This window comes from Acomys russatus, chromosome 28 (assembly GCF_903995435.1).
Source record: "Acomys russatus chromosome 28, mAcoRus1.1, whole genome shotgun sequence".
NCBI lineage: Eukaryota > Metazoa > Chordata > Mammalia > Rodentia > Muridae > Acomys > Acomys russatus.
In genome coordinates this window covers 39,859,281-39,873,601 of record NC_067164.1, presented here as the reverse complement: position 1 = coordinate 39,873,601, position 14,321 = coordinate 39,859,281, and the positions used below count along the sequence as shown (strand labels likewise).

The 14,321-nt window shown below is 48.5% G+C and overlaps 1 protein-coding gene across 1 annotated transcript in view; it reads right to left on the bottom strand.

Annotated features, from left to right (window-relative positions):
- Positions 1 to 13,907, bottom strand: part of Pkd2 (polycystin 2, transient receptor potential cation channel) — a 31,614-nt gene extending 17,707 nt beyond the window's left edge. The window contains exons 1-4 of the mRNA XM_051170629.1: positions 13,273 to 13,907; positions 6,964 to 7,077; positions 2,496 to 2,629; positions 737 to 987 (exon numbers count right to left, since the gene is read on the bottom strand). Coding sequence (XP_051026586.1) covers positions 737 to 987; positions 2,496 to 2,629; positions 6,964 to 7,077; positions 13,273 to 13,861 — 1,088 coding nt within the window. The 5' untranslated portion in view covers positions 13,862 to 13,907. The remainder of the gene's footprint in view (positions 1 to 736; positions 988 to 2,495; positions 2,630 to 6,963; positions 7,078 to 13,272) is intronic.
- Between the last annotated feature and the right edge of the window lie 414 nt (positions 13,908 to 14,321).

The window sequence follows — 14,321 nt, the reverse complement described above, 5'->3', positions numbered from 1 at the left end:
GTGCATGATCAGGGTCTGACACAGAGTAGCTGTACCGAGGTCTCTTAATAAGGGTGTGAGATAAGGAAACATGTCAGAGGCTGGGTGGTGACTGCGCACACCTTTAAACCCAGCACTCTGGAAGCAGAGGCAGGTGGATCGCTGTGAGTTTGAGGCCAGCCTGTCAACAGTGTGAGGGGGAAAAAAATCTATTTTAAAGATTCACTTATTTATGTGTACGTGTTTGTGTATAAACATGTGTGTGAGAGTTCATGTATGTCACATACATACAGGTGCCCACAGAGACCAAAAGAGGGTATTAGATCATCCCACAGAACTGGAGTTACAGGTGGTTGTGAGCCACTTGACAGGGGTACTGGGATCCAAACCTGCATCATCTGAGAGGACAGTAACTGCACTTAACTGCTGAACCATCTCTTCAGCACTCTTAAATCTGCACTTTAAATAATTACATTCTGAATGAAAAATATTTGTAGGAAGGAACTGCTAAAACAATTTAGGGGACAATCTTATTTGTCCTATAAAAAAGTAATATTGATGTATCTTAGAATCTGTAGAGGCGTGGCTTCTTTTTTTTTCCCCCTAGGCTACGTGGTGAACAATTTGGGGTTTTTGAAATATGTGGTAGGAACCAAAAGGGGGATAGAAGTTCAGAGAAAACAAGGAGCAAAGGTCAACTTAATGTAGGGACACAAAACGGAACACCAGACATTGGACATACGTCACAGATACTTACGCAGTTCCATTTCGTGGTCCAAATGGAGCCCTGTCCTCACTACTGACAGAGTAGACATCATAACACTCTTTAATTTCATCTCTCAAGTCCTGAGGGATGGAGCAGGACCCATTTCTGACTTTGAGTTGGCGTAGACGTGGCACTCCTAGCAGCAGGTTCTCATAGAAAATAAAGCTTCGGTTGTCAGCTTGCGTATGGTTACTGTTCTGTGCCTTCCAGTACAGCCCATCCAGGAGGGAGCCTTCTGTGAACTGAAATAAAAGATCGTGCCTAGGTTCCAAACTCAGAGGCTGGCTGGCTTCTGCCTGGAGCATATGAGCAAGCAGAGGTTTTAGGGCAGGCCGTGTTGTCAGAAGGATGTGGGCGTGGATCTTGCTGTCATTTGCTAGGTGTGGAGCCTTGTGTAGGATTCCCTAAGCTGGATTCCCACATTTGGAAAATCCATCTTTTATGCGGTCAGTGCACATGACACTGCACATGACACAACATCAATACGCTGGGATTTCTGTGCTGGGACTGTTGACTGAGACAGGCATGCTCCATCGATACATAGAGACTATTGACATCACTTCCCCTTAGAAAAACGTCACTCCACATAACCGTGGCCCTGGAGGGAAGCCGCTACAGTGTCGGTTACCTTTTGTTCTGGCTCTCTTTCTACCTGGATTATCTTGTGACACCTGGAGTCTTTGGACCCCGAGCCCTCCTCTTTGCTGGTTAGCATTTATTATCATGTAATGGAGCACTGGAGATGTTTGTGTATAGTCATTTCTCCACGTATCCAGGGCAACCAGAGAGGCCTGCCACCCGGAGCTAACACAAGGTCAGCATGGAGTAACTATGGGTTTGGATGTCAAGGGTTGTTACACAGCAAAAGGTTGCAGGGGCCTGGTCAAGAGCTCTGAGCTCAGGTACAGTAAGAATGTTACATAGTATTTCTCCGGGGAGAAACACGAGTTTCCTTTTAAATTTCCTCCCCTGTTTTCCTAGACTCTGAGCACCACGTGGTCATGACCTGTAAAGTGTGATAACTAGCCTCTCTCAAGGGCTTTTGAGTGCTTTATTAAAAATACCTAAATCTACCTAACACTTAGCCTTAATCACTGCCCTGTGCTACTCAATGCTTATTACCTGCTAGTTGGGGCTTGTAACTGAAAAGAGGCTGGGTTGACCTTTACTGTAGCAGACCTTTGAAATAACATGTCTGTGTCTTATTAGGCACTGCTGTTGGAGCTGGGGAAGCTGGGGACACATGACACTGTCAACAAAGACACAAATCGCAAAAAGCAAAGCAGTGTGTGACATGCCAGCTGCCTACTTTGGATCTGCGTCGTGGGACATTCTAAGTCATCTTTTACAGAACCATGAATGACTGAGTGAACAACAGGCTATGACAAAGCAGCAGTCAAAACTAAAAAAACAACAAACAAAAACAAACAAACAAACCAACCAACCAACCCAGGGCTTCCCTTCCATAGCCGGGTGGCCATACACGGGCAAGCACCCTGAATCTCACCGGCCTTGTTCATAAACTGGGGCACACGGGATCAGTATGCACTTGATAAGATCATATAAGGATTAAATAAAGGAGTAAAGCATTCAGTTCTGTGTGAAGTATTTTCAATAAACACAGAAGCAAGAGCAACTATAAACAACGTGTCCAACTCACAGCTCCTAAAGATACGCATGAGTTGAGCTCATGATATTAAATAAGCCATTTTTCAGAGACAAGGAGGTGCTTGCAGTCTTTTGTAAATACCTTCCAGAAGTCCTCCATGGAAGAAAGAGTTTTAAAGCTGGTTTTCTCTGTCTTCGATACTGGGGCGTCTATGAAAAGCTGTGACAATGTCCTGGTGTAGTAGAATGCGCTGGGACTCATCATTCCGTAGGTCACTGTAACAGGAAGAACCAAGGGACATCAGAGGGCGATGCGCACACGTGTGCACACCTAACAGCTTCCGCGAAGGGGCTGTTCCTGGTAGGTGGACATTTTAGGTCAGTGTTCACATAAGGTCAACCCTTGCCTCTGCTTCCTTCTCCCACCAGCAGTCCAGGCTACCGCTATCGCTGCTGACATAAGAAATGTGCGGCCAGAACATCACCAGAGGTCCTTAACCATCGTAGTTCACAGGTCATGAGCGACTGAGTGACCAATGAGCTACAATCCTATGAGCCAGGCCCAGCAGTGAGGATTAAACCGACTTCCAACACGTGTGTTCTGTTAGAGTTTGCAGCAGTGGAGGCGGCTGGGTTCAGAATCTGACAGAAACCTTGGCATCTCCTCACACCTGCCGAGCCTGCGTTTGTCTGCCTACTCTATCCCAGCTCTCCTGTCCTCTCACAGCTCCGAAAACTAACGTCTACTGGCTTCACACCTGAGGCCTTTGTTCCTCTGTGTAGCAGGGGAGACAAAGCTGTTTTGTCCCCCAAAGCCCAGAGCTCATCCGTTCACCCTCTGGATGCAAGCTGGTGGAGGATCCCTCAGTCTTGCTCGCAGCCGTCAGGAGAAGCTTTGCCTACAACTATACTGGGTCCAACCATACCGCTCCCTCCCCGGTCACCCCAGGCCCTACAGGTGCTAACTTCCCCTGCTGGTCCCCTTAACCTGTCACATCCTCGCATCCGGACCCTCCATCTAACCTGCTTTGCTTGCTACTTTGGTTTACGATTCACCTCCCGGTCAAACCTGCACAGCCTCTGCTGTTGGCATTCACAGGTCACAATGAGGGGACCATGGAGCAGGGTTTCGTTTCGGTCACAGCCCTCACTTCCTGTGAGACTGGGCGGCTGCTTTTACTCTGCTAGCCTCGGACTCCTGTTTTGTGTGGGCATGATAACCAGCTGCTCTATAGGATCTGGGGGTGCTTTATTAAAGACAACTGAAGCCTACCTATCCCAAGAAGCATAGTTAAGAAATAGCCAATAATGTTGACCTTTCCTTCCTCACTGGTGTGCTACAACACATCGACCAGAATCTCAGCACTCTGGGCCGGCGTGGAGGCTCAGATAGGAAAGGGCAAACAGACGCCACACTTCTGCGGCAACCCAGAGTTCAGGATCTGAAAGCCAGGTACAGGTGCGAGGAGAAAACTTATTCCCGAAGGCTGTCCTTTTCCCTCCACATGTACACCGTGGCATGTCTGCTTCCGTGTAGACATCATACATAATAGTGAAAAATAATAATTGAAAATTAAAACTTTCAACACTTTAGCAAGTTCAGTTTTATGCTGGAATTGGCTGTGACTGCAGGTGTAAGATGCTGTGATTCCTTTAATTTGCTTCAAGAAGAAGGACCTTGTTTTCTGTGTCTTCTGGCCACTGTGATGCACACGGAGCTGTTACTTTCTGTGTCTTCTGGCCACTGTGATGCACACGGAGCTGTTACTTTCTGTGTCTTCTGGCCGCTGTGATGCACACGGAGCTGTTACTTTCTGTGTCTTCTGGCCGCTGTGATGCACACGGAGCTGTTACTTTCTGTGTCTTCTGGCCGCTGTGATGCACACGGAGCTGTTACTTTCTGTGTCTTCTGGCCACTGTGATGCACACGGAGCTGTTACTTTCTGTGTCTTCTGGCCGCTGTGATGCACACGGAGCTGTTACTTTCTGTGTCTTCTGGCCGCTGTGATGCACACGGAGCTGTTACTTTCTGTGTCTTCTGGCCACTGTGATGCACACGGAGCTGTTACTTTCTGTGTCTTCTGGCCGCTGTGATGCACACGGAGCTGTTACTTTCTGTGTCTTCTGCCCGCTGTGATGCACACGGAGCTGTTACTTTCTGTGTCTTCTGGCCGCTGTGATGCACACGGAGCTGTTACTTTCTGTGTCTTCTGGCCGCTGTGATGCACACAGAGCTGTTACTTTCTGTGTCTTCTGGCCACTGTGATGCACACGGAGCTGTTACTTTCTGTGTCTTCTGGCCGCTGTGATGCACACGGAGCTGTTACTTTCTTGGTCCTCTAATTACATCTTGACTTTTTATTGGTAAATTTGTGTCTCTTTCTCTTCGATTTTCAACCGACACATCAAATTAGGACTATTGAAGAAGCATAGGTGACAATGACCCAAGTGTGTGTGTTCATCCCCAGGTCTCACTTTGGTAAAAAACAGTAACATAAACCCACAATTCATGTGACCATGCAGAGAGAGCGTATTAAATCATTTCCAGTCCCTCACCTGCCCTTCTATGATCAAATGCATTTAGATAAGAACAGCGTTCTTCAGCCAACACCTGAACTCCCATCCAACGCTGGGCTGGTCCTGGCTCAGTAAGGCCACTGTCTTCATAGTAGGTATTGAACTAAATATTTAACAAATGTGGCAGGTCTACCAAGCACCAAAAATAAATGATAGGTCTTTAAAACAGGAAGTATTAAAATGACACACATTTAAATTGTTTCTCTAGGCAAACACTTCCCGGGGCTGCTCTCCTGTGACTTACCCTCTTGAGAATATTTTCTCTTTTACCTTTTCATCTACCAGCTCATTCTGAGGAGAATAATGAGGAAAACGCATAAAGACACACACAAGGGAAGCCGTATACAAGTGACAGAAAATTAGAAAAAATCCAAAATGATTTTTTCATGTCATTTTTTAGCTTTAGAAAAAACCCTACACTTTGTAATTAAGTTTCTAGCTAGCTGGCAGAGTCTCAGCAGGTGTAAAGAGAGGGCTGGGGTGGTGGCTTAGTTGGCAGTGCGGATGTCTGTGCAGGAGGAACCGAGTTCAGCTCTCAGGGCTGGCCACGGCAAACTCCAGGCCTTGTGTTCCCTGAGTGGCCCTGTCTCAAGAACCACGGGGAAAGTAACTGAGGAAGATGCTGATGTCAGCCACTGGCTTCTGCATACACACATGTGCACATGCACCTACACACACAGGTACACATGCACCTACATACACATGTGCACATGAACCTATATACACAGATGCATATACACTTACACACATGCACACATGAACCTACACACACAGGTACATATACACCTACACACAGGTGCACATGCACCTACACACACAGATGAATATACATACCTACACACATAGGTGCACATGTGCCTATACACACATGTGACCATGCACCTACATACACAAGTGCACATGCACCTCCACGCAGGTGTACATACACCTATATACAAATGTGCACACCTACACACACAGGGGCACATGCACACACAGAAGTATATACATACCCACACACATAGGTGCACATGCACCTACACACACAGGTGTACATACACCTACACACACACACAGGTGCACACACAAATGTTTTATTTGTTAATTTCTCCAAGTCTATTCTTGGGACAACAGATACACATGGGTATAAATAAAAGACCCGTCAAGCCTGAGGACTCCCCAGATCCTCATCTGACCTGAACACCTGCCCTGCAAGAAGACAGAAGAGAGGCTGTGTGTAGGCAGCCATGGCCCGCTGCCTGCCCTGCAGCCAGAGTTACCGGAGGACAGCAGGGAGGACCGCACAGACCAGTTGCCGGTTCGCTCAGCACACATGCTTCTGGCTGCCACCTTCTCCTGCCTACTGTGCCACCTGCCTCAGGCAGAGCTGCCCCTGGACTGGCCACTCCTTGATCTTTCCTCAGAGACCTCAGGCCCCAACCCTCCCCTCAAGGCAAATCTTAAAAAAAAAAAAAAAACATTTAAAATCTCCATGCTTCAATATGTTTTGGTTCAGAATAAATGATTTGCCTGTGACTTTTCTGGACTTGCAAAAGCTTACTGAGGCTGGTTTTGGGCTAGGCTTCCCACCCCTCCCTCAAGAGAGAATGCACTAACACATGATGTAAGGGAGAAGAAATAGAGACTCCGGTCAGCTAGGTTTCCCTTAAAGCCTAGCAATTACTGAAGTTTTGGGAGAAATACCACCTTGCAAGACATGAGCCAACACGAGCAGCATTAGGGGTCATTATCACCCGAGAGTGAGGTGCGGAGGTGTGATAGTTACTGCTATGAAATCTAATATCCACACCCTTTGGCTTGGATTTCGTACACAGCAGGTTGCTCTACGGACCTCACCACGAAGTTGGTCACAGATGACAACGAACTGGCCAGCAGAGAACTCCCCAAATCCCAACCTGAACCGAAACCACACTAAGGGGAAAATTGCTGCCTTGCCCCTCCTGGCGCTCACACACTTCTCTGCAACCATGGTTATCTGAGGCCGAACAACCTGAAGAAAGCATTTCCACGGGAGACGGAAACAGTGTACTCACGGATGCACAAGACGATGAGGAAAACAAGGTACGTGACCAGCTCCCGTAACACGCTTTTAAGGTACTTCTCTCGGCTAGTGCTGCTCTCTTCCATGAGCCGTGTTCCCCAGAGACCTTTAAAACAACGGGAAAACAAACAAAACAAGGTCATCTCTCTTAAGAAAGCTCACAAGTGGCAAGAGAAAAAAATGACACCAGTAGTAAGCCAGTTTTCATGTGTAAATGTGAATACACAAGAATACGAATGCACGCAAACTGTGTGCGACTCAGAAGTGACTTATCAGGAATACCTTTTGTTTAGTACACATCATGCTCCATACCCCCCAAAAGTATGAAATCCAAGGCAACTCAGTCATTGCCATAACTTCCAGGACCATCAGTAAATGTCTTTAAAAGTTTAGGAGGATGAGAAGTGAAGGCGACTTAAAAGATGCGGGAATTGTGTGCACCACACATTCCTGGCTGGTAAGGGATATACCTGGTACCTCCTATTAAACCTAGCTAAGTGGATGGCGTGGCTACAGGGTAACCACTGCCAAGGTCACCGTAGGGCAAAACCCAAATTGTTCCAATGTGCAAGCATCTGCTGAGCTTCACGCATGGTGGCAGAAAGGCTGCTCTGTGCCCGTCCCCATCCTATAAGAAACACAAAGGCAACCGGCTACGCTTCGGATGTTTTAAAAATTGACAGCAATGGCCCATGCAGCTCCTCTGTCTTTCTTGGGAAAAACTACATCCAGCAACCATGTTCTATATACTTCAGCAGATGGAAAGTGTTGGGCTGGTGAAGTAAAGATGACGTAACCACCCTCGGAGAGCTTGCTAGAGAGAGTTAGCAGTCTGGGATTCAGCCAGCAGGCAGCATGGTGGCTCTCCAAGCCCTGGGTTAATGAACAGAGTGGCCAAGTCACATTGCTGGCTCCTTGGGAGAGACTTAATATCTTCCCCAAACCCTAACTTCCCAATCCTTCCAGTTAGAGGAGGTTAGCTATTAACAGACAGGAACCTGGCTCCCACATGTCACCTCTGGCGTTCACTCTAGACCTTACCCCATTCACTAACTTAAATGCAGACCACATTTGAGCCACAGACAAGCCACAGGGGAAAAAAGGGAACCGTGTGAGGCCTCTCCCTTCAAGGAAATGAGCCCATCACTAATGTTGATGCCCTTCTTGGGCCTTATAACAATACAGACGCCCCGCACTATTAAAATTTAGATATTCCACTTTCCTTTCCTTCCTTTGAAAACTCAGCGTCTAAATTCAAGGACAGGTGAGAGGTTTCACCACTCTGAAAGCTGGACACCGGCCACGACCAGCTCTGCTGCTGCCAAGGTCTGGTGGCTGCCAGGAATTACTCATGCTGAAAAAGTACAGCGGGGGGCGGGCGTTTGTTCACCGAAACTCTAGCATATTAAAGAACTTTTACAAATCTGGATGACATGGAAAGTTACAACTCGGGACGACACAGCAGCAGCCGAGGATGGGGCTCAGGAGCCTCGGGCGTGACACGTGTCTTTGGGTTCTGTTGGAGGCGGTCTACAGGTACATGCGGGGCTGCTAGTTTCTTTAGCATCTTTGCTGTGCGTGGTCAGTGATTTTATTCTTTCCAGTGCTTTACAGACAGGCACGCACCAGGGAACAGACACAGTGTCATACAAATGGTATTCTCCGACCTTTAAATAGAAACACACAAAAACTATGTCAGATTTTGTTACTAAGCCAAAGTGCAATGAATTACAGCAATTCCCCTAAGAGGAAATGAAAAGAAACATCCTTCCTTTTGATATTTTTATGTACTATTACGCATTTGCTTTCTCCAAATTGCCCTACCTACCTCCTAAATTTTCCCCCACTGGTCTTAGGAGACAGCCCCCCCCCCACCCCTTCATCAGGGCCCTGCTGCAGATTGCTTCCTGTGTCATGAGCTCACGGGCGGGAGTGGTTTAAGGTGCACACCACACCGATGGCTCAGATTCACGGGCCCCAGTGAAGGCTCTTCTTTTTCTTTCTTTAGAAACTTCCTCATGTTTGCGCAAATGGCATCAAACAAGGAATCTGAGGCCCATTTCAAAGTTGTCCCTACTCTTACCCTTCTTCACATGGAGTTGGCTCTGTTAATTATTTTATGGTTTGGGACAGGATCTCACTGTTTAGCTCAGTCTGACCTTGAACTTCGAATGCTCCTCCTGCCTCTGCCTCCTGAGCGCTGGGAATACAGACACACACCACCACACCAACCCCGATTCTATGTGTGTGTGTGTGTGTGTGTGTGTGTGTGTGAATATGATCAAAGTACATTGTATGCATGTAATACATTCCCAAATATACTAAAAAAATTATATTTAAATTAAAAAGTCATGCCCATCAACTAACAGATGGGTAAACAAAATTAACATACATATACAATGGCACCAGTCATCTGTAGGCATTGTTGTTGTTGTTTTGGTTTTTCGAGACAGAGTTTCTTTGTGTAGCCTTAGCTGTCCTGGACTCACTTTATAGACTAGGCTGGCCTCGAACTCACAGCAATCCACCTGCCTCTGCCTCCAGAGTACTGGGATTAAAGGTGTGCACCACCACACCCGGCTTGAATCAAGATTTATAAAGTGAAAACATCTGGCTAACGTTCGGTGTGGGCCCTGCAGGAGTTTGTCATAGTAAGAACAGCTTCGGGCTCCGACGCCTGTACTTAAATCTTAGTACCAACATCTAATAGTTGTGACCACAGGGAAGTCATTTAAGCTATCAAAGCTTCATTCCCCTCATCGGGAAGATAGTGGTGATGGTAGCCTCTGTCACAGGGAACACCCTAAGAATAGAACAGACTAGGACCATAAGAAGGCTCCAAAGTGCTGGGCACAGTGAGCGATTCATCATTACCTAAGAGGTTAGGGCAAGGTTCCTCAGCTTCTGTACTCCTGATGTGCTGGAGGGGATGGTGTGCTGCAGTGGAGGATGAGGCTACCCTGGGCACTGCAAGGTGCTAGTACCATTCTCGCCTTCTAGCTGGTACACGGCAGGTGCCCCCTCCTCCCTCCTCGGGCAGTAAAGCGCCCACTCATCCATTCAGGCACTCCCAAATACTCCTCTAGGCCCACTGGAAAACCTCACATTTAGGATCATGCTGTGCTGGGGACGTGATGGAGTAAGAATGGATCTGAAAGTTCGAAACAGGCCAGAGTAATCAGTCCCTGCACGGGGCTGGCCACGAGCTGCAGCTAAGAATGGAGGATCAGAAGTATCGATGTTGGCGTGGTACTACTTGGTACAGTCAAGTTCAGACCTTTATAAACCTCAATAGCCTTTCTAATACCTGAGTGCGCTGCTCTGGAGACAACAAAAGGGGGAGGCAGGAGAAATGCAAATTAGACACGGTGAGACAAAACAGCATCTGTCAATGTCAAACTGACTGTCTTAGGAAAAATAAGAGTAGTCCTCTTGTTCCTTTGGGCCCTAGGAGTGTGTTGTTGGTTATGTGAATTACGAACTTGCCAGTGCAGCGGGAGTCAAAGTGGTCAGTGCCATTTCCAGGATGATGTCGGGGGCAGTGTCATCCGAGCATTCAGTTGTCCTTCGCTTTTGCTGGCCTGCACCAGGCTTTCAGCACCTCTTCCCCGGTGGCCTCCTACCACACCTGCCTGGCTCATGTCTCCCTCTGAAACGACCCAGGACACCAAGCTGCTGAGACCCGTTCATTCTGCAAGCTCTGGGGCAGCTGAGAAGCCTTCAGCTGCTTCTTGATGTTTACGGATGCATTTTAATCCCTGGGGGTGGAAAGGGCTTTGGAGACCAAGCCCAACACTTTCCTTTCATAAATGGGAACCTGTGGCCCAGAGTGTCTGAATAGGGAAACACCTGACTAGCATGCTCGCCCCTCTCCTCTCCCCTCCCCTCCCCTCCCTTCCCCTCCTCTCCCTTTCTCTCTCTCTCTCTCTCTCTCTCTCTCTCTCTCTCTCTCTCTCTCTCAGTAAGCCCCACCACCTGTGAGTATCACTAAAGTCATTTTCTGTCCTGACCCTTGGCATTATTTACAGGATACACCAAGGTTCCAGTTATTGTTATTCTACAAGCCAGGAAAAAATAAATATCACGACTAGTTCACTGTTAGTGATTTTACATAGCTGGGTTCTGTCCTTGGGAAAACAGTGATATGCCACTGTAATGTATTTTGTTTTGTAGCTGCTTTTGTTTTATAGCTGCTAGCAGTATGCCATCTTCTTAGCATGTGCTAAATATTTAATACATGTGATTTATTTAATAAGTCACAAGAATGCCAGTGACATTTTTTTCATTACAGAAATAAAGTTCAAAAATGTCTATAATTAATAATTTCCCAAGTCTTGCTCTATTGTGAATTATACCTGTGTCATCACTATTATTATTATTATTATTATTATTATTATTATTATTATTATTTACAAAAGTTTATTAGATATTACTGAGGGAACACATACAGAGATGCAGAGGGTAAGACTCTGGGAAGCAGATCACCCCTTCCATGCCTCTCCAGTGCCCCACTCTCCCAGAACCTCTACAGAGCTGCCACTGATGGTCTGTCTTATTGTGAATCTCCTGAAATTCTTCTTTAAAAGCAATAAGCATATATATATCCTTAATATAAAAGTATACATCTTATTTCACTGTCTCTCATTATTGAGTTCAAAGTATGTTACCAAGTGCTCAAGATGACTTAAAATCATGTGACTTTGCATTATTATTATTTTTTTTTTACATTTATTCATTTACTTTTATGTATGTGGGTGCTCTATCTGCATGTACACCTGCATCCAGAAGAGGGCAGTATAGATGGTTGCCAGCCACCACGTGGGTGCTGGGAATGAACTCAGGACCTCTGGAAGAGCAGACAGTGCTCTTTACCTCTGAGCCATCTCTCCAGCCCGACTTTGCATAATTTATTAGCTTAGAGGAAGCTTGCATCTCACTTCAGTGAATAGTTTTAGAAGTGTACCTTACATAGTTTAAAAAACATCTGTCTCATATGGTTCTAGACTTTAAGAAAGCACTGGTGGTTTCCTATCCTACCTGTTAAAGGACACTTTGCTTTTCACAGTGCCTCGAATCACACTAACTAGAATACACACGTACAAGCAGTGACAAAATATACGTTCGACACTTGTAACAGGCCTGAAGCACAGCACGGCAAAGATTTGCTGCCCGTTTTCGATGTCTTCTCATTTAATTCTTTTAACACATTGAGCACTATGTGCTGGCTTTTTTCTAAAAGAAAACTTAAGGATCGGAGCAGTAAAATGACATGTTCAGGGTCAAACAGCTGCACAACCAGGATCTGAATGTACGCCTGGCCTGTCTCCACCCCAGGGTTTCAACATCTGGATGGTCTCTGTTGGCAGGCCTGGGAACAGACAGAGGGCAAGGGGGAAGGAACAACAGACCCGGGAAGGAAATCCTAAGAGTGGAGACCAAGATAACTGGATGGATGAGACTCAGTCACACTCTTTTCCTTGGATGCCTCTGGCGGCAAAACTTTGAGAACACGGGATTCAATTTGCTATTGGAAAATCCGTGTCCTTTCCTGCCTTGTGGAGAATTGCACGCATGGAATGCTGACACAGAACCAGCTGGTGTCTGCAGAAGCAATCATCCTGTTGGAAGGGCACAGAACATTACTTTTAAACACACTTCCAGCCTTTAAATGCACACGGGGGAGAGGGGAATGTTTTGTTTGTTTTGTTTTTTCAACTGTTTAAGCAATGTGTCTAGAGTTAGAAATGGTCAAATGTGCTTTTACAGACATTGCAGTATTCGTGTCAACAATGCTCTCAACCAATCCTATAGACCTCGACCCCTTAAAAGGCATCCCTCTCAAAGCTTGGGGAACACTGTTGGTCCCTCCTAGAATGGCTGAAGGGACACGCATCGCCGCCAAAAGAAAAGCGGAGCTGAAACAGACTCGTTCCTCCTTTTGTGACATTTAGCAAACAGTTCCAACTATCATTACTTATACTAGAATATTCACTTTTCGTCCTCCACGAGCCCCAGATACTCCCGGAAACGGCTATGTCCTATTTTCCAAAGTGTGCCAGCATCCTAAAGAGGGAAGGAGGAGCCCAGGGAATTCTCACCAACAAGGGCGCAGTGGAATTCCGCGCTGGGTACCGGAAATCGCGCAGATTTTAAGAGAGCTAGGGAAGGCGCTCGAGAAGAAGGCGGGAACGCAGAGCATGCGAGGTGGAGCCACAGACAGCCGCACTCAGAGGACAGGGCTTCGGGCCCGCAGGCACACCGTTCTCAAGCACGCACGGGACCCCGCGAGTCCCGATCTTACCTCGCAGTCCGCGCACCAGCCTCTCGGCCCAGGCCACTCGGGGTGGCTGTCCGTCGAGCGGGAGGTGGCGATGCAGCGGGTCCCCGCCGCCGGCGGGGCTGGGACAAGGCGCGCCCTGGTCCTCGAGCCGGGGCCGCCTCCCGCTCGGGTGGCCGGTGCCGCGGTAGCTCCCCAGCCCCCGGCCGCGGGCGCCCGCCGAGCTCACAGCCGTGGAGGAGGCCGACCTCCGGCTGCCCGGGCGCCACTCCACGTCCATCTCCACCACCATCCCTCCTTCTTCTCCTTCCACTTCGTCGTCGTCGTCCTCCTCCTCGGCCTCGAAACCCGGGTTATCGCGGCTCCACGCCTGCCTGGAGCAGGACGAGAGCGGAGGGGAAGGGGAGGCCGAGGCTCCGGCCGGGGGGTCCCGCGCGGCCGCCTGCCGGATGCGCTCCATCTCGATCTCCAGGCCCCGCTGCTCCCGGAGGCCGCCCGGGACTGCCAAGCCGGCGCCCACCGCCGTCAGCCGCCCGGGGCCGGACGCTCGCGGTGCGGGCGAGCGCCTCGCGTCCCCCGGCGGCTGCGGTTGCACGCGGCTGGAGTTTACCATAGCGGTCACAGGCGCCCAGCGCGCCCTGGAGCGGCGCTGCCCTCTGCCGCAGGAGCCATGTTCTTTTCTTCCCGGGGTCCGCCGCCTGCTCCCCGCCCCCGCCCGCCCCCTCGGCCCGCCTCCCGGGTCCAGGCCTCGTCTCGTCGGGCCTCTGGAGCACTGAAATGGCACCCACACAAGGCCAGCGCGGCTCCCAGGCCAGCGCCCCGAGCGGTGCCCGCATTCTTACGGGGTGGTAGCCTGCGAAATGAGGGAGGACTTGGCCGGCCAGCTCCTTGGGTAAAGGGCTCCTGAATTTGCCTATGCCTGCATGATCTCAACATAATGCTTAGGCCTTGTCCGCCCTCTGCCTAGGTTGACAGAGGTGCAAAGAGGGGAGTACAGACTGAGACCCTCTTATAGGATAACGTGAATTAGAGAGACCCAGCTTGAACCAAGTCTCTGGGAGGGCAAGTAAATC